This window comes from Anabrus simplex, chromosome 1 (assembly GCF_040414725.1).
Source record: "Anabrus simplex isolate iqAnaSimp1 chromosome 1, ASM4041472v1, whole genome shotgun sequence".
In the NCBI taxonomy this organism is placed as follows: Eukaryota; Metazoa; Arthropoda; class Insecta; order Orthoptera; family Tettigoniidae; genus Anabrus; species Anabrus simplex.
In genome coordinates this window covers 1,067,676,978-1,067,702,705 of record NC_090265.1, presented here as the reverse complement: position 1 = coordinate 1,067,702,705, position 25,728 = coordinate 1,067,676,978, and the positions used below count along the sequence as shown (strand labels likewise).

Genomic DNA, 25,728 nt, shown 5'->3' with positions numbered 1-25,728 from the left:
ACGATTTTCACACTCATTATTTCTATTTCCAGATACTTTTCACAACATATATGCTTCTACGATAAAATCAACGTGCACCCTACCAGGACGCATAACATTCAACGCGTTCTTACAAATGTCACCAACTCAACATATTACGGCACACAAAAAGAAGAACATGTTCCATCAATATATTCAAGATTCTTAATAGCTCTAACAACAGTAGCTGCCTAAAATATCTCCAGACATACAACCAAATATTACCTGAATTGCAAGCAGATTATACAAATACTTACCTAACCGCAATTTTGTATATAGTTATATATTTTTACGGACCCATTTTATCGGAACATTATAACTAATCAAATACTGTTGTGAAAACCTCGTTAACCCCATTTTACCCCAAACAATGTATATATAGCACCACATATCAATAATGTTAATGCAATGTATTTTTAACCAGGCATATATATACCACTGTTTTAGTTATGTGTCCAATTTAACAAGATTATCCAATACCTATGCTAAACAAAACAAATCGTTTTTAAAAAGTTTAACCCTATTCCAAGACATAAAATAAGAATAATAGGCTTTATAAACTGATACCTTAGTATTTAAGATATATGCCAACAAGGTATTGCATACTAATATTTTAATCACAAGTGTCCAAACCAATAATTCTACATTTTCATATGACTGATCAATAATCAATCAATGTAATTTAAGAACCAATTTTTAATGTATATTACTGAACTTACTACTATTAATTTACACAAATGTATGTATATCTCATTCCACATTGTACAACCCAAATTAGATAGTGATAACATGAAAAATAGCATGTAATTTCATGGATGATGTATATTAGCTAACTACACTGACTGACAGAGCAAATGCAACACCAAGAAGGAGTGGTCAGAACTTTATGCCAATTGCAGGGTAGACTGACGTCACTGAGGTATGCTCATGATGTGAAATGCGCCGCTGTGCTGCGCACGTAGCGAACGATAAATGGGACACGGCGTTGGCGAATGGCCCACTTCGTACCGTGATTTCTCAGCCGACAGTCATTGTAGAATGTGTTGTCGTGTGCCACAGGACACGTGTATAGCTAAGAATGCCAGGCCGCCGTCAACGGAGGCATTTCCAGCAGACAGACGACTTTACGAGGGGTATGGTGATCGGGCTGAGAAGGGCAGGTTGGTCGCTTCGTCAAATCGCAGCCGATACCCATAGGGATGTGTCCACAGTGCAGCGCCTGTGGCGAAGATGGTTGGCGCAGGGACATATGGCACATGCGAGGGGTCCAGGCGCAGCCCGAGTGACGTCAGCACGCGAGGATCGGTGCATCCGCCGCCAAGCGGCGGCAGCCCCACACGCCACGTCAACCACCATTCTTCAGCATGTGCAAGACACCCTGGCTGTTCCAATATCGACCAGAACAATTTCCCGTCGATTGGTTGAAGGAGGCCTGCACTCCCGGCGCCCGCTCAGAAGACTACCATTGACTCCACAGCATAGACGTGCACGCCTGGCATGGTGCCGGGCTAGAGCGACTTGGATGAGGGAATGGCAGAACGTCGTGTTCTCCGATGAGTCACGCTTCTGTTGTCAGTGATAGTCACCGCAGACGAGTGTGGCGTCGGCGTGGAGAAAGGTCAAATCCGGCAGTAACTGTGGAGCGCCCTACCGCTAGACAACGCGGCATCATGGTTTGGGGCGCTATTGCGTATGATTCCACGTCACCTCTAGTGCGTATTCAAGGCACGTTAAATGCCCACCGCTACGTGCAGCATGTGCTGCGGCCGGTGGCACTCCCGTACCTTCAGGGGCTGCCCAATGCTCTGTTTCAGCAGGATAATGCCCGCCCACACACTGCTCGCATCTCCCAACAGGCTCTACGAGGTGTACAGATGCTTCCGTGGCCAGCGTACTCTCCGGATCTCTCACCAATCGAACACGTGTGGGATCTCATTGGACACCGTTTGCAAACTCTGCCCCAGCCTCGTACGGACGACCAACTGTGGCAAATGGTTGACAGAGAATGGAGAACCATCCCTCAGGACACCATCCGCACTCTTATTGACTCTGTACCTCGACGTGTTTCTGCGTGCATCGCTGCTTGCGGTGGTCCTACATCCTACTGAGTCGATGCCGTGCGCATTGTGTAACCTGCATATCAGTTTGAAATAAACATCAATTATTCGTCCGTGCCGTCTCTGTTTTTTCCCCAACTTTCATCCCTTTCGAACCACTCCTCCTTGGTGTTGCATTTGCTCTGTCAGTCAGTGTACTTACCTTGACACTGTATGCTGGAAAACTTAGGATTGACACATACAATAGCTCAAATGTACCAAGACATACATACCAACATTTATGATCAGTTCGATTTAATTTAAGTTTTAATCATTATATGTGATGTTTTTGTAAAATATATCTTTTATGCATGTCAACTGAAGATGACCCCCTAGGGGTCGAAACCGGTCTTGACCATATTTATTAGCTGAATGTGAATAAATTTTGTATTGATAAGGTGGTGACTTATATTTATATTGTTTTTTGTAAAGTACCATCCACAACAGACGAACGACCGGCCGTCTAGCCATCCTCGATGACCGTGACTGGTGACATCTGAGACGGATTGTCAGTAGTGACAGACGGGCAACCGTGCAACAAATCATGGCTGAATTCAACACAGGCCGTGCTAGACACGTCTCCCAGTGGACAATCCGTAGGAACATGGGTTCTATGGGGTATGGGAGCCGGCGCCGCACACAGGTGCCACTGTTAATCCGTCATCGGGCACAACGATGTGCATTTGTCGCCAGTCACCAGGGATGGACACTGGAACACTGGTGTAACGTGATATGATCGGATGAATCACGATTTCAACTGCACCATGCCGATGGGAGGCACCGTGTATAGCGCAGACCACATGAAGTGTTGGATCCCCGCCTGCCTCGAAGGTGTGGTCCAGGGCGCTGGTGTCTCTGTTATGGTCTGGGGTGCATTTTCCTGGTATGGGATGGGCCCCCTAGTTGTTCTGGAAGAGTCTTTGAAAGGTACGCAGTATGTTGAGCTGCTCAGAGACCATCTCCACCCATTTTTGGCCTTCCAGCGCCCAGACGGTTCTGCAGTGCTTCAAGATGATAACGCGCCACCACATCGCTCCCATGTCGCCCGGGAATGGTTCCAGGAACATGCAGCGGAGGTCCAACGACTGCCATGGCCACCCAGGAGCCCCGATATGAACCCTATCAAGCATATCTGGGATGATATAGATGCTGATTCCCGTAGGGAACTTAAAATATTTGTCCTGAATGAGTAAATTTATAATACCAATATAATGGTCCGTTATTGGGCATTATAAATTTTCCAGCTAACTCATTCTTGGTTGCCTGCGTTTCGCCCTCATGTGCTAAGTTGGGTTTGTCAGTTGGGACTTAGCACACCTCCCAAGACGCAAGGCTAGTGCATACCGTGGAGGCCACTGCATAGACTACTTGAAGCCACCAGCAGTGCCAATGCACTATGAGAGCTAAGTCTCATTTCCAAAAATTGATGCCTGCCTGGCCATCAGATGATCTAGATGCTGATTCCCATAGGGAAATTAAAATATTTGTCCTGAATTAGTAAATTTATAATGCCAATATAATGGTCCGTTATTGGACATTATAAATTTTCCAGCTAACTCATTCTTGGTTGCCTGCGTTTCGCCCTCGTATGCTAAGTTTGGCTCATCAGTTGGGACTTAGCACACCTCCCAAGACGCAAGGCTAGAGCATACCATGGAGGCCACTGCATAGGCTACTTGAAGCCACCAGCAATGCCAATGCACTATGAGAATTTCCATTGCAGGCAGTATCGTCACTGAACCACTCTCAATTGCTAACCATCTAGCCCGTTATTTCATGGATGTGTGTGGTTCCGTGAATTACCATTGTGATATCCTCACTCTGAAGCGGGAGGCAGAAAGTCATCACCTTAGTTTTGCCACTCAAGCTTCAGAGGACTATAACGTGCACTTTACAGATTGGGAACTCTGCAGTGCCTTAGCGCTCTGCAAGGACACGTCCCCTGGATCGGACATTATCCATAATTAGATGTTGAAACACCTTAGTGACGATAGTCTGTTACATCTCCTTCGTGTGTTCAACTGAATCTGGATAGAGGGTGAGTTTCCATCACAGTGGCGAGAGGGCTTAGTCATTCCTGTCCTTAAGCCTGACAAAAATCCCAAGTATGCAGGAAACTATAGACCTATTTGTCTTACTAACTTTTTGTGTAAGCTGTTTGAGAGGATGGTCAATCGCCGACTTGTATGGTGGCTGGTGAAACAAGGACTTCTGTCCAAGTACCAATGTGGTTTTTGAGCCGCTCACTCGATGCCTGACCACCTGGTACACCTGGAGAGTTCTATTCAGGATGCATTTCTCTGCAAATAGCGTTTGGTGGCTGTTTTCGACTTATAGTTGACACTTACCGATTTCTTGGGCTCCTTTTCGATACCAAATCGTTGGAGCCACATGTGCGGCAGTTAAAAGTGCAATGCACCAAGAAGTGAACATCTTGAAGTTTCTTAGCAGCACTAATTGGGGGAGGGGGAGGGATAACTGCACAGTGCTCCTATGATTTTATAGGGCTCATATTTTATCTGGGTTAGAGTATGGCAGTGCAGCATAGGGATCAGCAGGGCAAAATGTCCTTGCGAAACTGAATAGCATCCACCACAGCAGAGTTAGGTTGGCAACAGGAGCTTTTCGTAGAAGCCCCATTGCTAGCCTGCTTACCGAATCTGGTGTGCCGCGTTTACACCTTAGGCGCCAGCAAATGCTTTTGTTGTATGCTGCAAATTTGCGACAGATGCCACTTCACCCAAGCTATCCTTACGTATTCCACAATGAAAACCGTCGGCTGTATGCTGCTTATCCTTGAGCAATGCAGCCAGTTGGAATACGCTTGGATAGCAGTCACAGATTGTTTGATGTACATTTGGTTCCCTGCCTTGTCAGACAACCAAGTGGGGTATCTCTGCGGATAATACGACGACCTGAATTAATCCGGGATGTGTATACTGGCCCAAAGGAAAACACGGACCCTCTGATTTATTGGAGGCTCTTCCTGTCCGTTGTTGGCCGGTTTCCAGGTTCAGTCATCAATTACACGGATGGTTCGAGGACAGAAATGAAGGTGGGCTGTGCGTTTGTTGTCGACAATGATAGGTTTCTTTTTGCTCTCCCAGAAACCTGTAGTGTGTACACAGCAGAGCTCCATGCTATCTGTGAAGCTCTGCGGTACGCACTGTCCAGTGAGTGCCGACACTTTCTTCTGTGTTCTGACTCTTTGAGCTTGCTACAGTCTATTGATACCTGTTTCCTTCATCACCCTCTGGTGCAGCGGATCCAGGACCTGCCGGCTGGGTGTTCGGATGCCGGCACCAGAATCACGTTTATATGACTCCCAAGCCACATGGGTGTAGAGGGAAACGAGTTAGCAGATAAGGCTGCCAAGGGGGCAGTTACACTGCCCCCGTTGCCTTACAAGGTTCCAGCAGGTGATATTCGCTCTCAGCTGAGACATTTGGTTATGTCTCATTGGGTGCCACTCCACTTCCAAATAAGCTGAGAGCGATAAAAGGTACTACGAAGGTATAGAGGACTTCCCTTCAGGTTCTCAGCGGGAAGCAGTGGTATTATGTCATCTTCGAATGGGCCATGGTATAGTAACGCACTTCTATTTACTGGAAAGAGAACCCCCTCCGGTGTGTACTTGCAGCGATCATCTTACTGTGGCACACATTCTTATGGAGTGCATAGACCTGGTCGATCTGCGCTGTCAGCTAAAACTCCTGAGTACCATCTCCCTCATCCTGCGAGATGACGAACAGTCAGCAGACCTCTTCATCCGTTTTATGAGGGATAGTGGTCTTTTTTATTGTGTGTAATATTGTCTTTTGTTTTAGTGTATTTGTGTTACTTGCGCTTTTATCCCATTGACTCTATTTTAGTTCGTGTTTGCGTATGTTAATGTGTTATTTTAACTTCTAACTTGAGATATATATATATATATATATATATATTGAAACGGTAACACCCTACGAGCATTCACGTTTCATTCTTTTATTAAGAGAAGCTCGCTAACACCCGGCCGTAAGCCTTTAAAACTTGCGCCGAGCGCACAGGCATAATGGGAACTGCGAGCAAGTTCGCGACGTTCCAGAACACCGGCCAAGGACAAGCGACGTCACGCAGAAGGTTCCTTCGTGTTCCATTGCTGCATGAACGAAATATAAGCGAGTCGCCAGCCTGGGGTAAGGCAGAATGTAAGCAGAGAGCCTGCAGTAAAGCAGAGAGAGTGTGCGGTATGCGACGGCAGTGTGCTGAAGGCAGAGAGTGGAGTGAGTCGGCAGTAAGCCGTGAGTCAGCGAGTGTGTGCAAGTAAGCACGTCGCGACATAATTCGTCTCTCGGTCCGGCTGTATATTTGAATTCGTTTAAAGACTGTGTTCTTGCATTAATTATGTCAGCTTTGAATTCGTTTAAAGACTGTGTTCTCGCCAGCTTGAATTCATTTAAAGACTGTGTTCTCACATAAACTGTGCCAGCTTCGAATTCGTTTAAAGACTGTGTTCTCGCCAGCTTGAATTCATTTAAAGACTGTGTTCTCACATAAACGGTGCCGGCTTTGAATTCGTTTAAAACTGTGTTCTCGCATTAATTGTGTCAGCTTTATTTCATTTAAAGACTGTGTTCTTGCATTAACTGTGCCAGCATTGATTTCGTTCAAAGACTGTGTGAAAGCAGCGGTAGTATTTCTAGCCAGCCTCAATTTCATTTAAAGGCTATGTCTGTCCGTTGAACTGTGTTGCATTATGATCTTAAGTGCCAGTGTTAATCTGAAAATCACGACGTACGGGAATTTGGACTGTCATTTATTTCAACAAATGTATTATGCTGGTGGAGTACAGTGCAGAGACTGTACTCGTTAAATTTAATTTTCTTTATGAAGTGCTTGATCACCGCACCTCGGAAGGTTCTAGATTGTTTCATTTGCGTATTATTCCAAATACGAACTGTGACTCTAACTTTATCCTTGCTGCTGTGGGAACTATTTCGGCGTGCTTCGCCATAGGGAAGTGTCACACCAGTACCCCATGACGTCAAATGTGGAAGCTCCACATTTCCCCGTTCCTGCCTCTGGTTCGAGTCATCAACACAAATACAAACACCAACGACAGAAGACAACGCCGACGCCGACCGCAAGACGACGCAGCCGCCGCGGGACAACGTCCTCTTCACGCCCTCAGGGACAAATCTACAATTCAGCTATAAAAGGTGACATAATTATTTGCCTATTTATTGAATAAACTGAAGGATCCACTTAATCATGAATTTTTCTTTCACTACCCTTCTCTCTTACTCTCTTAGCATGGGCCGTACACGCCTTGTCGTTCCTCATGCTCTCCGATAAACTGAAGTACGGGCATTCCTGTTACAATATATATATATATCTATACTTCCAGGCAATGCCTTATTCCATTGTCACCTCTATTTTCTATAATTTTATTAGAAAATAAGGCGTTGTGAATTAGATCTACTGATTGTTTTAATCTCATAATCATTTTTCATCAGCATTTATTTTTAACTCTAGTCATTGGATACATTTTAAAATTTTATTTATCATATCATGTCGTCCATCTCGTACCATTAGGGGCTGATGACTTTAGATGTTAGGCCCCTTTAAACAACAGACTTCATCATCATCATCAGTAGTGTTAGCACTGTAACTTCAATTTAGTGCTACGATTTGATTAGATGACCTGAGACTTGAAATAAAGTATTAATATTATTTCTGCGTTTTGCCCGTTTACAGAGCGCATTGAAACTTGTTAGCTTGACAATGGTTTTCCTTTCTTCTTCTCCTCCCAAGAATCTCTTCATGAACTCGCTATGCTGTTTCTTGCATTCTTCTGTCCATTGTTTCCCTGTGGTTCTTTTAGCCTTTTCCATGAACATGTGCTTTGTAACCAGAGTTCCAAAAGCCTTGCGATCCCTGATGATATCTTCTGTGATGTTCATTTCTTTTAAGTCCTGGTTTATTTCCTCTAACCAGCTGATTTTGACCTTCTTTGAATTAACTGTACCAAGCAGTTTTCTTTGCATATCTAGTGTTCTCATGGCTAATAGACACCAAAATATTCAAAGATCCCCACTACAGACAATTTATGGAACAATCACACACGTCTCTTTCTTTAAATATCTAGGAAAAATCATTGTACCATCTGGATTGGACAGGAAAGTTTTAATTAAGGTACAGCCCCATCATTTGCCTGGTGTAAAAATGGGAAACCACGGGAAACCATCTTCAGGGGTGCCGACAGTGGGGCTCGAATCCGCTATCTCCTGGATGCAAGCTCACAGCTGCGCTCCCTTAACTACGCGGCCAACTTGGCCGGTAAATTTGTTTCAAATTAATAGGCGTTCTCCTACCTTTCTCCTGTTGATACCCGTACACCCATACTATTTTAAATTAGGGCTTTGATGTATTAACATTTTATGTTAACAATTTTTTATTGAATAAATCATCTCGTATAAAAAAAAGTTGTCATTTGTCTGTTGATGACTGGGCTAGACAAGAAGCACCATGCTTTGTCAGGACTCCAGCTCTTGTGAAAGTAGTGCCGACTAGTATTCGCAGAAATGCACTGCCGAGACAGTGACGAGTCCATTCAATCTGAGGTCACCTGATGGAAGGTATATGGTGTGAAGAAGAGCAGGAGGATGCTTTTTTGCTCTTTATCTTTGCTGAGATTACACCATTTGGAGGAGATTCCATGATGGTGTGGGGTGGTGTAACTTCAGATAACCATACCGATCTTGTGTACTCTGAAACAGCTTCCTTCAGCTCACTCATTTACCCACAGCGCTGCGCCAGCTAACTGGCCGGCACCACTTTGAGTGAAAGACTCTGTGTAACACAATTGGTTACACATGGGAAGTAAGGGGACTTCTCTTCGGAGCCAGGGAACTTCATTTAAGGACACGAGTTCTTATCATGATTTGCACGAATTTCATCTAGCTTTTTCCCATGTTAAAACTGAGATTGTGAAAAATATATATTTCCTCTGCCAGGTGTTCTATGTACAATATACATTTTTAGAGGAAATGTCAAAGTAATATCTTTATTTTGATTTTTCACTATGAACACATGCCAATAATAATTAGTGTATTCCACCAACAACAGATGTATCTTTCCAAAACTAATTATGAGAAAAAGTGCCATTTCTATGCTCACTACTACAGGGCTTTATTTTTAACTCTAGACTGATGACTTTAGATGTTAGGCCCCTTTAAACAACAAGCAAGCATCAAGCAGAAGGCAATTAGGGTTTAGGAAAGGTTATTCCACTAAAGCTAAACTTGTAGGATTCCAGTAAGATATAGCAGATATCCTAGATTCGGGAGGTCAAATGGATTGTGTCACACTTGACCTATCCGAGGCATTTGACTGGTTAGATCACGGGAGACAAATGGCAAAAAGTGAGTGCAATTGGACTAGACAAAAGGGTGACTGAGTGGGTGGCTATATTTCCAGGTAATAGAACTCAGAGAATTAGAGTAGGTGAAGCATTATCTGATCCTGTAACAATTAAGAGGGGAATTCCTTAAGGCAGTATTGGACCTTTGTATTTTCTTTTATACAGTATATAAATGATATGAGTAAAGAATTTGAATCAGAGGTAAGGTTTGTTGCAGATGATGTTATTCTGTATAGAGTAATAAATAAGTTACAAGATTGTGAGCAACTGAAAAAGACCTCGACAATGTTGTGAGATGGACAGCAGGCAATGGTATGATGATAAACGGGGTTAAAAGTCAGGTTTTGAGTTTCACAAATAGGAAGAGTCCTCTCAGTTTTAATTACTGCGCTGATGGGGTAAAAGTTCCTTTTGGGGATCACTGTAAGTACCTAGGTGTTAATCTAAGAAAAGATCTTCATTGGGGCAATCACATACATTGGTTTGTAAAAAAAAGGGTACAAATCTCTGCACATGGTCATGAAGGTATTAAGGGGCTGTAGTAAGGATGTAAAGGAGAGGGCATAGAAGTCTCTGGTAAGACCCCAACTAGAGTATGGGTCCAGTGTATGGGACCCTCACCAGGATTACTTGATTCGAGAACTGGAAGAAATCCGAAGAAAAGCAGCCTGATTTGTTCTGGGTGATTTCTGACAAAAAAGCAGCATTACAAAAATGTTGCAAAGTTTGGGCTGGGAAGACTTGAGAGAAAAAAGACGAGCTGCTCGACTGAGCGGTATGTTTGCAAGAAATCAGCTTCATTTCCCATATCAAATCTTGTTTACAATAAATCAATTAAAGTGAATTTCCACCTTTTTGATACTTGTATTTGCTTTAAGCAAGTTAATTATTTATTTATAGTACATGTTTCGTTCCTTGGGAACATCTTCAGCTATGTTACAATGCATAGATGAAATTACAAAGCATATTTTATCTTCTCAAAAAACTTTAAAAAAACTATATGAATTTACAAAAATGATTAAAATCCATGAGGAGGGTTGAATAAGGTGGTGAAATGGGAAGGTAAATGGATCTACTTTGTTCTAAACTACTTTAAAACTATTTCTATTCACTTGAACAGATGTTAACAATTGTATCAGAAAGATGGAATTTACTTTTATTGATTTAATGTAAGTGGCATATTCCGAGCTGTCAGTGGAGAGATGGTGTGGTATGACATTAGTAGACAAATAAGTTTGAGTGGTATTTTTAAAAGTAGGAAAGAGCACAATATGAAGATAAAGTTGGAATTCCAGAGGACAATTTGAGGCAAATATTAGTTTATAGGAAGGGGAGTTATGGATTTGAATAATTTACCAAGGGAGACGTTCAATAAATTTCCAAATTCTTTGCAATTATTTAAGAAACAACAGATAGGGAATCTGCCACCTGGGCGACTGCCTGAATGCAGATCAGTGGTGATTGTTTGACTGGATTGATATTAATGTGTTGCAAATCATCTAAATAGAGTTGGCATCATACTGGATAAGCAAAAATATAATGCAGTTAAGGCTGTTATTTTGTTAATTGGACAGTTTTATTGATCAATTTTAACTCAAAGCCTTTTGATATAAATATTGTCCAAACGTATGCTCCCATGTGATGGGACTGATGATATTGGTATCAAAAAGTTTTATGGGGACATTGATGAAGCCCTAAAAATAACAAAGAATTCTGAAATAACTATACTAAAGGGAGATTTCAACGCAAAAGAGGGAAAAAGTTTTTTTGAGGACACACTTGGCAGTAGCAGTTAGCAGGTAGCAGGTAGAGACCCTCTTCGGAGGCAGCCCTACCCAGGGAGTGGTGCCCCTGCCTATGTGAGTCCCAAACCACACTGACCCGATGTGTAACATCTGGTGTGGGTCCCAGCTCAGGGTTACGAGTGAGGAACTCAACGGCATCTACGGCAGAGAAAGTGGACTTTGGTACGGTGGAGATGGCGGAAGGGGCATACCTGTAGCGTCTGTACTCCAGAGGAGCGGCTACGAAAGGCGCCTGTCTCCATGTTAGGGGCGGCCTAATTTTGAACCTGGCAGTAGGTATAAAATGCCTTTGGGTGTGGCAAGCCCATCGTAACTGTTACCGTGGTTTGGTGGATTAGCGGAGGTGAAAGAAGGTGCTGGGATGAATAGGTCTCAATATACGAAATTAAAGTTAATTTAAAATTTAACAAGGTTATATTTTCTTTTTAAGATCAAGAAATAACAAATATAACAGGTACTCAGTAGCCTAGCAACAAATCGAGAATGTACAATTACAGTGTTACAGGATTTGGGCTCCGAGAGCCAGACACATAATTCTTGAGCAATTAGCCCAACTTTAGCTAGATACCAGGTTTGACAAAGGGGCAGAAAACCCCAATCATGCCCAGTAGCTCTTGCTCCCTATTACTCAGTAAAGCCTGCTCGAGGCACACAGAAATCAAAATTTTAAGAAAGAGCAACCCGCTCTTAAAGTTCAAGCCTATCAAAGGCCACACCAAACTCCACCTTCAAGCTGACCTCCAAGCACATGAAAACAGGGGTAGAAATACCCAACCTACTGAGGCCTACTCAATAAAGAAACAGGACAATTACATGGCCTCCAAAATACCAACTTGAGAGGAGGCATCCTTGCACTCCTAATACACTTTATTTAAAACCTATTTGACACTAGGCCGCATATGCAAGGGCTAATCCTATACTAAAGAGGTGACACGATAGGAAAACTTATTACATTACGAAACGAAGAAAAATGGTTGAGAAAACGTAATCACTCTCTATCCCAATTTGTAGTTTAAAGAGATAGAATTTATACCAAGAGTCTATGACATTTTAGAGGAAAGTTACATGATAAAAGGTATCGAACCTGCCCCGAGAGTTAAACTGCTGAGCTAGCAAGAAAAGAAGTTATTAAAAGGCCATTACCTTATTGATGAACCGCTGCCCGACGAAAGAGGCGCTTCCCGCCCCCTGCTACATAATTTACACAATGATAGATGTTACTGAAGTGGCGCAGAGACCCGAAAATCAGCAGTTTATATACCCTCGCGGAACATTCGAGACCTTTCATGAATGATAACACCCGCCCACAAGCATTTTATTGGACGGCCAAAACATTACAAGTCAAAACTGAAGAAGACATCTAGGATTGGTGGAAAATTAATTTAAAAAATTACTCACTGGTCAAATTCAAAACTGGCGGAAAGAGAAGGGTTATACAGCCAACCTAAACAATGACTGAAAGAAATTTAACAAAGAACAAACTTATGCATACTAAAATTCTTCAAAAAAAAGTTCTTTCACTTCGCACTAGGGTGCACCATTGTATTTCTTCAGTAGTGCCATGTAGAAGAGAATGTTCACACTTTTCACTACAGAGAAAACAAAAATAAATCGAAAAAGACACAGTTCAGAACTCTTCAAAATTTACAGATAGCGACATCTTCTGATAACCTTTAGAATTAACATGGTTGTTAGAGTTCAGGCTTCCTCCAGTAGAGGAGTTTCAACTGGCGCAAAGTTTGAATTAGCGGCGCGGAGGTGTACCGCCTGGTACAGTAACAATAGCCTATATGGATAAAGCAGATATGGTGCCTCGGAAAATGTCAGGGCGTCCCGTGCTAAAAGCGATGTGCAGCTCTTCGGGTGCTGGGGGACTGTGAGAAGTGGGCAACCAGCACTTAATTACATCAAGATTGCAACAGTAAATGTCCTGACACTGATGGGAAAGACAGGAGAACTGGTTGACTTCATGAAAGAAAAAGATATAGCCATACTTGCACTGTGCGAGACCAAGAAGAGAGCTACAGGAGAGATTCCTCTGAAAGAAGAATACAGGCTGTGTTACAGCGGAGAACCTGAGGCAAAAAAATGGAGTTGCCATCATACATAGAAAAGAAATCCAAGAATATGTGGAATATACAAAATGCGTCAGCGATAGGATGATGGAGATGAGGCTCCAGTTTGAAAATGGCATGAAAGATGGCATGAAAGATCTATTTCAATTGTATGCCCCACATACGGGTTGCATAGATGAACATCTAGAGGACTTTTTAGAGGAAGATAGAAGATAAGGAAGTGCTATTGATGGGAGATCTAAATGCACAAGTTGGAATGGAAAGACAAGGACAGGAAGATGTTGTAGGGCCTGGATATGGAAATGTAAATCTAGAAGGCAAGTTATTGGTAGTTTTTTTTTGCATGAAGAACCAAATGATTGTTGGAAATACCTGGTTTAGGAAGAAGAACAGTCAGAATATTACAAGGTATGGTTGGGGAGACAGACAAATAAAGACCATGATTGATTACATAATCATAGAGAAAGAACACTGGAAGGACCTTTTAGATGTTACAGCCATGCCTGAAGAAGCCTTTGGTGGAGATCATCGAGTTGTGATGGGAAAATTGAAAGTGGGAAAGATTGAAAAATCCCCATTAAGAAGAGAGAAAAGAATTAAAGTATGGAAGTTGAAGGAGAAAAGCATACAAGAAGAATTTCAAAGGGAAATAATACCCTTGGTACTCCGGACTGAGATGGGGAATGTTGAATATGAAGGGAAAAGATTTAAGGAAGCACTGGTTCGATGTGCAGGAAAGGTATGTGGTAGAATATCAGGAAATGTGAAAGACAAAGAGACACACTAGTGGAATGATAGGGTAAAAATTAAAGTGAAGAAAAAGAAAATGGCATGGAAAACATTTAAGACTGAATAAAGTAGAAGAAAATATGTGGAGGCAAAGAATTTGGCCAAGAAAGTAGTGGAGGAAGAAAAGAGGACAAGCTGGGCCTTGTTCACATGGAAATTGAGAGATGATGAGCAGGACAGAAAGAAATTACTGTATGGTATCTTAAGAAACAAAAAGAGAAATGAAGTAAACATAGATTTGTGAAGGATGATAGCATAATATTAAGTCATAAGAAATAGATGGAGAAAGTCATAAGAAAGAGATGGAGAGAGTATTTTCAGAAGTTGCTGAACATGAGAAATAATGACAGCCATTGAATGGACCACCAGGAAAGGCAATTAGTTGCTGAAGAAATGGATAAAGAAATTAGAGTGAATGAAATTGAAAGGCAGTAAGAAAAATGAAGAATGAAAAAACTGCTGGAATAGATGAAATTTCAGTGGAGATGATAAAGGCAGCTGGAGCTGTAGGCCTGCAGTGGACATATTGAGTTCTCAGGATTGTCTGGGAGAATAAGGAGGTCCCTGAGGATTGGCAAAAAGGAATGATCATCCCAATATCCCATGTTGCTAAGATAATGGAGAGGATACTGGAAAGTAGGATAAGGTTGAGGATTGAAAATCAAGTACTGGAAAATCAGTTTGGTTTCAGAAGTGGAAGGTCTACAATTTCATTATGGGTGTATGGGAATGATATAGTGATGACATTCATTGACATTGAAAAGGCATATGACAGTGTCCCCAGGACTAAAGTTTAGGACAGTCTGGTGCAAAAAGGAATTGGACAGGTATTAATAAAAACGATTATGGCAATGTACAAGGAATGTTGTAGTTGCGTGCAAACATAAGTTGGTTCGAAATTACTAATGGGCTGAGACAGGGAAGTGTTCTATCACCAATCCTGTTTACAATAGTAATGGATGACATCATGAGAACAACAAAAGCAACATATGGAGGAAGAGAAATGAACATCATGTTATTTGCAGATGATATTGTGATTTGGGGAGGGGAGGACATGAAGGTTCAAGAACAGTTGGATGTGGTGAATGGGAAGATCGAAGAATGTGGATTGAAAATAAGTGTAGAAAAAAGGATGTGGTGAATGGGAAGATCGAAGAATGTGGATTGAAAATAAGTGTAGAAAAAAGTATTAGTTCTTGTTATGACTAGTGGGGAGAAAGAAGGGAAAGGTCAGATTAGACTTGCAGAGAAGCCCCTGGAAGTAGTGGAGAAATTCAAATACCTGGGGAGTGAATTAATGGAGAATGCTCGACTGGATGCTGAGATTAGTAAAAGGATTCAAGCTGGAAGCTGTTTCTATCATAGTGTAAGAAACATGTTATGGGACGATGTGCCAGTGGAAGCAAAGGAAACTATGTACAAGATGTATTATGTACCCATAACAACTTATGGAATAGAAAGTTGGACACCGAGCTCGGTAGCTGCAGTCGCTTAAGTGCGGCCAGTATCCAGTATTCGGGAGATAGTAGGTTCGAACCCCACTGTCGGCAGCCCTGAAAATGGTTTTTCGTGGTTTCCCATTTTCACACCAGGCAAATGCTGGGGCTGTACACTAATTAAGGCCATGGCCGCTTCCTTCCCACTCCTAGCCCTTTCCTGTCCAATCGTCGCCATAAGACATATCTATGTCGGTGTGACGTAAAGCAACTAGCAAAAAAAAAAAAAAGAAAGTTGGACAGTGACAGAAAAGGATGAGAGTCGAATAATACAGGCAGCCAAAATGTTCTTGAGGTGTATGACACAGAAGAGTAGAAGAGACAAAATAAGGAATGAGAAAATCTGGGAAGAAATTGGAGTGGAAAAAATGAATGATAGAATAGAGAAGAGCCGACTAAGATAGTTTGGGCACATAAAGCGAATGAGTGATGAAAAAATGCCAAAAAGTGTGATGGAAATGCAAATGCAAGGAAGGAGAGGCCGTGGACGACCACGATTGAGATGGAAGGACACAATCCAATGCAGTATTATGGAAGTAAACCTATACTGGGACACAGTGTTGGAGGAGGAGTGGTAGAAAGACCAAAGAAAGTGGAGAGGAACCATATTTGTCCCTACCCGGCTACAGCTGGATAAAGGGAAATTATGATGATGACTTTGCGGTTATAGCTTGGATGAGAGAAATGTTCGCAGGGACAGGTTTTTTAAATATTGTCAACAGGGGAGCTTTGTTGCGACAAGTATTTCCTATATTTTCCAGCATGGAGATTGTACACCTGGAAATCGAGCACTGAAACCGAGTCAAAGATTGTGAGGAATTAGATTGATTACATTTTGATTAGAAAAGAGCTTCATAAACTGCAATCAGGCAGTGAAGACTTGTCCTGGTGCTGCTGTTTCATTGAATCATAAATATTTAGTCACTAAAATTAAACTGAAATTGAAGGAGGTTAGATAACACGTAGGTAAAAAAAAATAACAAATTCAAGTGCAGTGCCACGGAATAAAGTCACGAATAGTCGTGGGTATGCGCATATATATTTTTGTTTTTTTAATAATAATAATAATAAAATAAATTATTGTTGATTTGCCCTAAACCCATTACAATCTTCTAATTAAGATAAAGATCAGCATGAAATTCCAGGGATATTCTCGGTCTACATAACCACTATACCTGTAGAAATATTAAAAATTCTTAAAGACGACCAATCACTGGATATCCTGATAGAGCTATTCAACCTAGCCTACACCAGGGGATCAATCTTTTCTGACTGATTGACATCAACTTTCATCCCTATTCCAAAAGAAAACAGCGGGGATTATGGAATCATAGGCCTAATGAGTCATGTTCTCAAAATGTTTCTAAAAGTAATACCTACAATAATATACAGAAATGTGATCCATACAGTACGTTTCCGTCAACATCTGCATGATGAGTATTCTATGGATATCCTAATATTTTAAGATGACAACAGCAAAGTTCATCAGGCTGGACACATATGTGACTGGTTTTAAGAACACTCCCCCACCCTGTTACATCTCAATTGGCCCACAAAATCACCTGACTTGAACCCCATTGAAAATCTGTGGGACATGTTGGAACAGAAGGTAAAACGCCGACACCAGCATCCCCGCAATTTGGTGGAATTGTGCAATCAAATCCTCAGCGAGTGTCTTTACTTGGATGCGGCGTACCTGCACAACCTTGTGGACTCACTTCCTAACTGAATGCAGGTGGTTATCAAGCCCAGAGGTGGAGTTACACGGTTTTAAATGATGCTTCTAATTATTTCTCCAGGTGTGACTAATTTTTTGTCTGGTGAGCTTATGTGTTCACAACAGTCATGACAGGGCACCATTGTAGGAGATCTTGATTATGTAATGCCCTTTTCTGGAGAAGTAAAATATCAGAAATGTGGCTGCAGTTTCTCCACAGTAGAATTCTGTATTGGATAATGCTGTGAAAGTAGATATTTATAATATATTTACTAGGAACGGTATCTCTGATAGCTCTCAAGAGACACACTACCTTTGATAGTTTACTTGAAATAAAGTGTATGTGAGCATTCCAGTTCAAGTTTGGATCTAAATGTGTTCCCAATAATTTCACATGTTGATTATCATGATTTAATTGATTTTTATTTAAATTAAATATAATTGACTGAGTCGTTTTATCATTTACTGTGAGTTTGTTCACAGAAGCCATTCAACTGCCATGTTCAATGTTTGCTTACATAGCACATTGTACTCTTCAACTATCGTAGCCTCATTTAAAAATGTAGTATCATTGGCATGTGTCTGCCTCTGCAGCGTAATGATTAGTGTTATTAGATGCCGTCCTCGGGGGCCCGGGTTCAATTCCCGGTACTGCCAGAAATTTAAGAATGGCAGGAGGCTGGTATGTGGTTGAAATGGTACACGCAGTTCACCTGCAATGGGGGTGTGCCTGAAAAAAGAGCTGCACCACCTCGAGATGAGGACACGAGTTTGCATTTTGTATCGGCATATAAAACTGAACAGGCAGTAGGCATTTATAAAGAAATAGAAAAGGACCTAGCACAGAGCCTTATTGAACTCCAGGTTGTATATGGAGTTCTGTTGATCGAACTCCTCCCACTTCAACTGCTGGCTTTTGATTGCTCAGGTAGCAAACTATATTGTTCTCTTGTTCATCCTTAACACCTAGTCATTCATTTTTCAAATTAAAACTGAGTGGGAGACACAATGAAAGGATTTGCTAAGATCACACAGAGTGATCTGGGCAACTTTCTTGTTTTCTAAGGCTGAAAAATTACATGCGTGAGGTGTGTTAAAGACAGTCATTCAAACACCATTCATTGGTGGTGGTTGCTGTTCAAAGGTGAAAATAATTTATCAGCCTCCTGTAATGTTAATCAATGAAGGAATAATAATAACAATTTTGACCTCATTGAATGAGGATGTCAGGTGGGAAAAAAAGAGGACCAAAAAAGGCAGGAAAATTAAGGAATTCCCAGGCTTCACAAACAATACTGTTATGATCAGAAAGGAACAGTTGTTGACTTAAACTTGCTTAAACTTGCTTAAACTTTTCACTTCCAAGTTCTTTTCAGCATTATGCATGGCCCGTACCAGATTTTTCTGGATGTTTTCACTATAGTTGAAGTAGGGTAAAAATACCTTATATTTACACAGCTGCTGAACAGTCATAGAACAGCAACGTTAGTAATAGTTTTGTTTTGGCTCTTTCACCAGAACTTGACAATGGCTTGTTTCACTGCATCTTATACTCACGATACTCATAAAAGTCAGGCTCATCACCATCCCCTATAATTTATAAAATATAATCTTCTTTCATGTTTTCTTTACACTTCTGCACATCCATCTCAGAAGTCAGCTGTGAAAGAAAAACACAAGGCACATAATTATTGTCAAAATATGGTAAGGCAATTTATGAATCATCTGCTGTTTGAACAGAGCATGTGTTGAACAACAAAGTTACAGTGTCTGACTGAACTCAGAAGTGAAGAAGAGCATATTGCCCACTTGAAATTACTATTAAATAATTATAACTATAGACTACAGAATTTGCTCATATACAGTTACTGTATTTACATAGATGTTTTATTTACATAATTAATATTCTTAAGATCTGTTGTATATTCAAGTAATTCTATTTACTCATGAATCCCCACAGATATTCCAGCTAGGGTAACTCACTCATAACCATGTTACAGCTTCACACATTCATCCACCATCCCATGCATACTGAAGCTTCACACTAATAGAAAATTATGTTATTTACAGAAGGTTTCGTTAAATATACATTCTTTTTACCTCTGTGCAAACTTTTTTGGTGGATTTTTCTTTTTTTCTGTGGTGTGAAATCATGCCAAAGCTGAGCAGAATGAATAAAGTAGCCACTTTGATAAAATGCTGTTCTTGTAAGTGGAGGGAAAAGGGAGACACCTTGACCTTTTTAGGCAGAATGGTATTAATCTGTAAGCAGTGTAAAGGGTTGATGTGAATGTTACCTGCAAGGGAATTTCTCAGAAGAGCAATATCTGTTTGTTTACAGAGAGCTGTTATGGGGAGCAGTGACCTGGCTGTATTTAAATGACTGTGTTGATCAGTTAGTCATTCTGCTCGGTGTTGTACTACTCTTAGTTTTGCCATGTTCTCTACTGTAGAGGAGGGTCCAGGGAGGAAGCCCTTACAATAATATTGGCCATGCTAATGTCAAGTAGGGTGTGTGAATTGCTTTCTTTCTATCTTCCAATAGAGATCAGTGGAAAAATCCCAAGGTTCTGTATGCTTTGCACCTTATTTCCTCCACATACTTGTTCCATTTTAAATTGCTGCAAATGTGAATGGCAAGCAATTTTATTGAGGTGCATCAGGTTTTTACCACGTAGTGAAATTTGGTGTAACACTGTTCTTGCTCTACTCAGGCAGAGATATTTACACTTCTGTACATTTACAGACATTCTATTTACATTGCACCACAGAGGCACATTATCAAGATCTTATTGTTACTTATTTATGTCATTCTCATTTGACTTGTGTTTTATGACTGCTCAAGAAAGGAATGAGTGCATGGTATTGTATGTCTGTTGCATTTAATATTTTATCAGACTTAATTATTATGAAAATATTGTTCACCTCCCATATAACGCAAACCCATGGATAACCACAACAAACATTATATCTATAGGTTCTGTTGTTTCTGAGAAAAGTGTATCTGCAAGGAACTTCTACAATACCATGCACTCATTCTTTTTTGAGCAACTGTACATCTACCTATATATACTCTGAATACTGGTTGCATTAAAGTGAATAGCCATGATAATCAGGTGATAGATTAACAGTGGTTCGAATCTCAATCAGTGCATGTGGAGATTTTTGAAATGAAAACGTATGTCCCTGTGGTTTGAATTCTATGTAGGACTGGAGATTTTGTGGCTTTGATCGTGATATTGACTGTCACATTACACTACAATATTGGTTGCATTGTTTGCCTGAAGTGAGATGACACTGATTAAGTACTCTTAGTTTTCTGTTTACTGTATCATTTATCAATAAGTGATATAGATTTACTGTTCAGGATATATACTCTGGATAGGAGTGAATTCCTATTCTATTAGGGATATAGGTACTGCTTACAATTATGGAAAATGACAGTCTTTACATTTTTGTGCAGTTTTTTTCCCACTTGAAAATCCTTTTTAATCCTGATTGATCCTGTTTGTTCTTCATACTGTGCAATTTTATTCTTCTAAAATACATAAGAACATTAAATAATGAATAACTGAGTTGTAGTTTGAGGCATGATTTTTTTTTGGCATTAATTTATGTGCAATTTCACAGAAAGGAACACATTTTTTGGGGGTTTATTTCGTGAAACTCGGCTTCCCCATTGCTTGAATTTTGCTTTTTACCATTTTCCAAAATTATTCACAAAAGTTACATTCATGCAATTTATGAATTATTTATGGTGGAAGATATATGAATAGAAATAATATTTATGATCTTTCATTATTCCTGTCCGACTCGTTGGCTGAATGGTCAGCGTACTGGCCTTCGGTTCAGAGGGTCCCGGGTTCGATTCCCGGCCGGGTCAGGGTTTTTAACCTTGATTGGTTAATTCCATTGGCACGAGGGCTGGGTGTATGTGTTTTCTTCATCATTTCATCCTCATCACGACGCGCAGGTTGCCTACAGGCGTCAAATTGAAAGACCTGCACCTGGCGAGCCGTACCTGTCCTGGGATATCCCGGCACTAAAAGCCATATGACATTTCATTTTTTCATTATTCCTTATGTAATCTTTCACCCTATTTGGCCATACCATTTAGGGATTTCCTAGGAAATTAAAACAAACAAATATTTCTGTTGAGTTGAGAAATCCTTATTCTGTCTTCCATCCCTCTTCACACACGTAATATTGGAACATATTTTCAAACTTCATGAATTTCCGCTGCAGTTTTGCACAGATCACAGAATAAGTAAATTTCTATTTAAATGGACCATATAACTTTAATTTGCTGTAATTTGCAAAAACAGTATCACTATTTTCTTAATCATAATCATATGATTCATTTAGATTGCATAATAAGTAAATTTCTCTTTAAATGGACCTTAAAACTTTAATTTGGTGTAATTTGCAAAAACAATATCAGTTTTCTTAATTATAATCATATGATTCATAACGATATATAATTTATTTTTTTTGTTGCACTTATTTAATACGAAACAATCATGCCTCTAGTTATAGTGTTGTGAGTTTCTTTCAAATTTTGCAATAATTGTTCATGATTCCAGGCTCTGTGGAGAAGATTGCAGACAGTTCCTCTTTTGGCTGAGGATAGCAGTGCTCTCTTGGGTGCAAGGATGGCCATGGCGTTGCCAGTACTACCATCTACGCTCATTTCTTCTGGTCTTAGTGAGATAGTAACTTTTCTTATGGATGAATTAGAAGGCGAGCTGTGGGATCAGATGTTAGAGTTTTTGCAGTATGTTGATGAACAGTGGATTGAAAGTATGTACTGAACTGCATAAATTACAGTCCCATGTATGTTAATCGGAGCAAAACAATAACATACACATTTTATGTTTTTAAAAACTTTTTAGTTCACTTCATACCTGTAATGTTTCCTAATAGTTTTGTAAGTTTCATTATGTAGTTTGGAATGGTTTCTGCAAGCTTTGAGCACATTTTTTTTAAGCTCATCAACCTAGAAACACTCTGGTTGGGGACTCTTTATCATTTGAATTTTTGTGGAACAGTCATGTTTCACGAGTCTCCTTTTGTATGGGATTAATGTCAGGAAAGTATCCTGGCTACTTGAGCACACAAATATTTTTATTACTGAAGAATTTTTTCACTTTCTTTGAAGTCTAGCAAGGAGCCAAGTCTTGCTGAAAAATTGTCACTTACCTGGAAACCTTCTCAACAGTTTATGAAGAACTCTCCAGAGTTTCGATGTGATGGTCACTTTCATTATGCTATTGACTGACACTAAAGGTCACAGACCTTCAAGCGTGGTAAGGTAAGGGTTATTCTGCCCGAAGGCAGGTCCGAACCTTCACAGAGGTGTTCCTGAGCCGGAGTTTACGTGCGATAGGGTGGCCAGTTCCTTTCCACTCCTCCATTCCCTTACCCCCCACCAACAGCGCGTGGCAACCCATCCAACTCCTGACCACGCCCAATGTTGCTTAACTTCGGAGATCTCACGGGGTCCGGTGTTTCAACACAGCTACGGCCGTGAAACCCTCCCAAAACATCATCTTTATGGGTTGTTTTACAGTGTGTTGAAGAAGTGCTGAATTTATTGGCTTGTTCTTCACTCGGCTAACATATTGAATTCTCTGTCCCTGTAATTCAAAGTGACTTTCATAAAATAAAATAAGAAAAAACACCAACTTTCTTCTATTCTTCTGTTGTCCAATCCTGATGACAACATGCCCTCAAGTGATGTTTCCTGTGCATTTCTCCTGTTAGATGATGTTCCTTTGTAGGTTTACAGGTTTCCTTTGCAGCTGCTAAAAGTGTAGAATGACCACCTAACTTAAGAGGCAAATGCACAGCGGTGAACATTAATTATTTTGCTTTTGAGGAGAAAGAGGTCATTATTTAGCATAGTTTTCTTTTCTGATAGAGTTTCCCTTTTTTTCTTGGGTGAACTTGAGCCAGTCTGATTGTGCCCCTTAACTTGATTTATAGTATTTACTCTGACAGATAGTTTGGTATAATGCTACAGTATTGTACTATGCCTCCTGGTAATTGAATCTGTTGAGGACAGATATTATGAATCTCACATGGGAACCACAATGGTGGTGGTGGTGGTGGTGGCGGTGGTGGTAGCGGTGGTGGTGGTGGTGGTGGTGGTGGGGGGTGGTTTTAGGAGAAAGTACAACTGGCCAACCATCTTTGTTAAAACTAATCAGATGGACAAAGTGGAAGGAGTCAAACGCTTTGAAAAATGAAGGTATCAGCCAAAGAAAGACAAGGGCCACGAAGGGTGTGAAATTGGAAGATTCCCCCACACCTTGACACCTAATACCGTCAGGATCAGAAAAGAACAAGAGTTGACCAAGGGAGGTTGAATAGGATAGATTAAAGTGATGAGCCTGGCATAAGTAAGTGGAAGTAATGCCAGGACTCAGTTAAGGGTCCTGTGGTTGCCAACCCATGCTCCCAAGTTTAGAGCCCCTAGGGCCAACTACAGCATTCCTCAAATATACTACACATGCATATAAATTCACTTTCTCATAAAACAGCTGTCACACAGAGCAATTACTATTCAATCAATGAAAACAAAGCATAGAAAGCATGGGAAGGCATGGGCTCTGTGGACAACCATTGGAAGTTAGAAAAACAAACAAGAAAAACCTTGTTCCGATTAATACACATGGGGCTGTATATAACCAAATATTGTTCATATATTTTTCAGTTAAATACACGTGTCTCTAGAGTAGGTCAAAAATACTTTTTTTTAAAAAATTTGGGGCATGCTATAGTTGTTTTGGGATATAAAGCCTATTATTAGAATTGTAATTTTTTTTAAAAAGTAAAGTGATTTGAGAAATACTTTCACACAGGGTGTATCCAAAATACATCATTCAAACAGTATGCAGTCATTGTGGCCAGTTATATACCCCTACTCTTGCCTTGTAAGGACCTAAAGTGACATACACCACCTTGCCTGTAAACAGCTTAGGGATAATGATTTATGATAAATAATAAAAATTCACTGTCTGGAAAGCCAAGAATAATGGCTGAGGGGATTCGTCGTGCTGACCACGTGAGCAGCGGTCACTTGGTAGGCCAAGGCTCTTCAGGGCTGTAGTGCCATGGGGTTAGTTAGTTTAATAAAAATGAACCACAATAGTGTAAAACTGTTGAATTGTACTAAAAATTATAGGCCTAAGTACGCTCACATGCCGTAAGTCATGGGATAGCCGTATTTAAAGTTGGTGCCACCATACCGTGACATCTTGGAAGTATGCAGACTTGTATGTAATCTGACAGCTTGAGAGTGAGTGTAAACACACTGTCTGTGCTGGTCGTGGTAAGGCGATGTGAATTATCATCTTTCAAATGGGGCATGATAGTGGGGACCAGGTGAACGGAAGACTCCATTGTTGTATGGATACTTTACTTTCCTCGATCAGTGACATTGCATGTGTATTGGGAATATGTCATGGAAGGCATTATCACTCACAGTGAACAGCTCAGTGCCGACCATGGATGCTTAATTATCACGATTAAGGCGTCTGGCTAGAATTGTCCTTGGTAACAGACAAGCCATACTGGCTCAAATCACATCCACATTCAAAGCAGGAGGTATCAGATGCATATGGTGAACACTTGCAGCCCTCCATGGACTTCAGGTACCACTGCAATGATGACATTCTAGCAGGATAATGCACCGTGTCATCGGGTCCAAGTTGTCCATAATTGGTTTGAGGAGGATTTTGGAGAGTTTCAGTGACTGCTGTAGCCACCTCATTCACCTGATACGAACCCTGTTGAGCATTAATATGACATGGTGGTGAGATCCATTCACACTGAAGACGCTGTATTTACATATAGCAAGAAGCTGTGGGTAGCTATCCCAACACCATGGGTCAGAATCTCTTACAGGTGTTTCTTCCACTTATGGAATCAATGCAGTGACGATTTTCTGCACTTGGACAAGCTGAAGGATATCCTACACAATACTAGACCCCTATCCCATAACCTGCGACATGTCAGTGTATTACAGAAGGTTAAGTTGATACAATTCAGTCATCATAATAATCATCATAATAGTTATTATTTAGCCTTTTGAGCATTCTGATTAGGGTGGTTGTAAATGAGTTTTCATTGCCTATGGCAAATTCCCATTTGTATCTGCTGCTCTCCACGTCTCCCCTCAGTTGGTCCTCCCACCTTTTCCTCGGTCTTCCAACCAGTCTTCTGCCTGGACACTGCTAGGCAGAGTGGCTCAGACAGTTGAGGTGCTGGCCTTCTGACCCCCACCTGGCAGGTTCCATTCTGGTTCAGTTCGGTGGTATTTGAAGGTG

The 25,728-nt window shown here is 40.8% G+C and overlaps 1 protein-coding gene across 6 annotated transcripts in view; it reads left to right on the top strand.

Moving 5' to 3' along the window:
* Positions 1-25,728, top strand: part of LOC136857976 (uncharacterized) — a 162,440-nt gene that overhangs the window by 81,673 nt on the left and 55,039 nt on the right. For all 6 annotated transcript variants that reach the window (XR_011017588.1, XM_068225387.1, XM_068225389.1 and 3 more), the window contains exon 6: positions 21,982-22,198. Coding sequence is in view for 5 of the 6 variants with exons in the window: in XM_068225387.1 (XP_068081488.1) it covers positions 21,982-22,198 (217 nt within the window). In the remaining variant the exon portion in view is untranslated. The remainder of the gene's footprint in view (positions 1-21,981; positions 22,199-25,728) is intronic.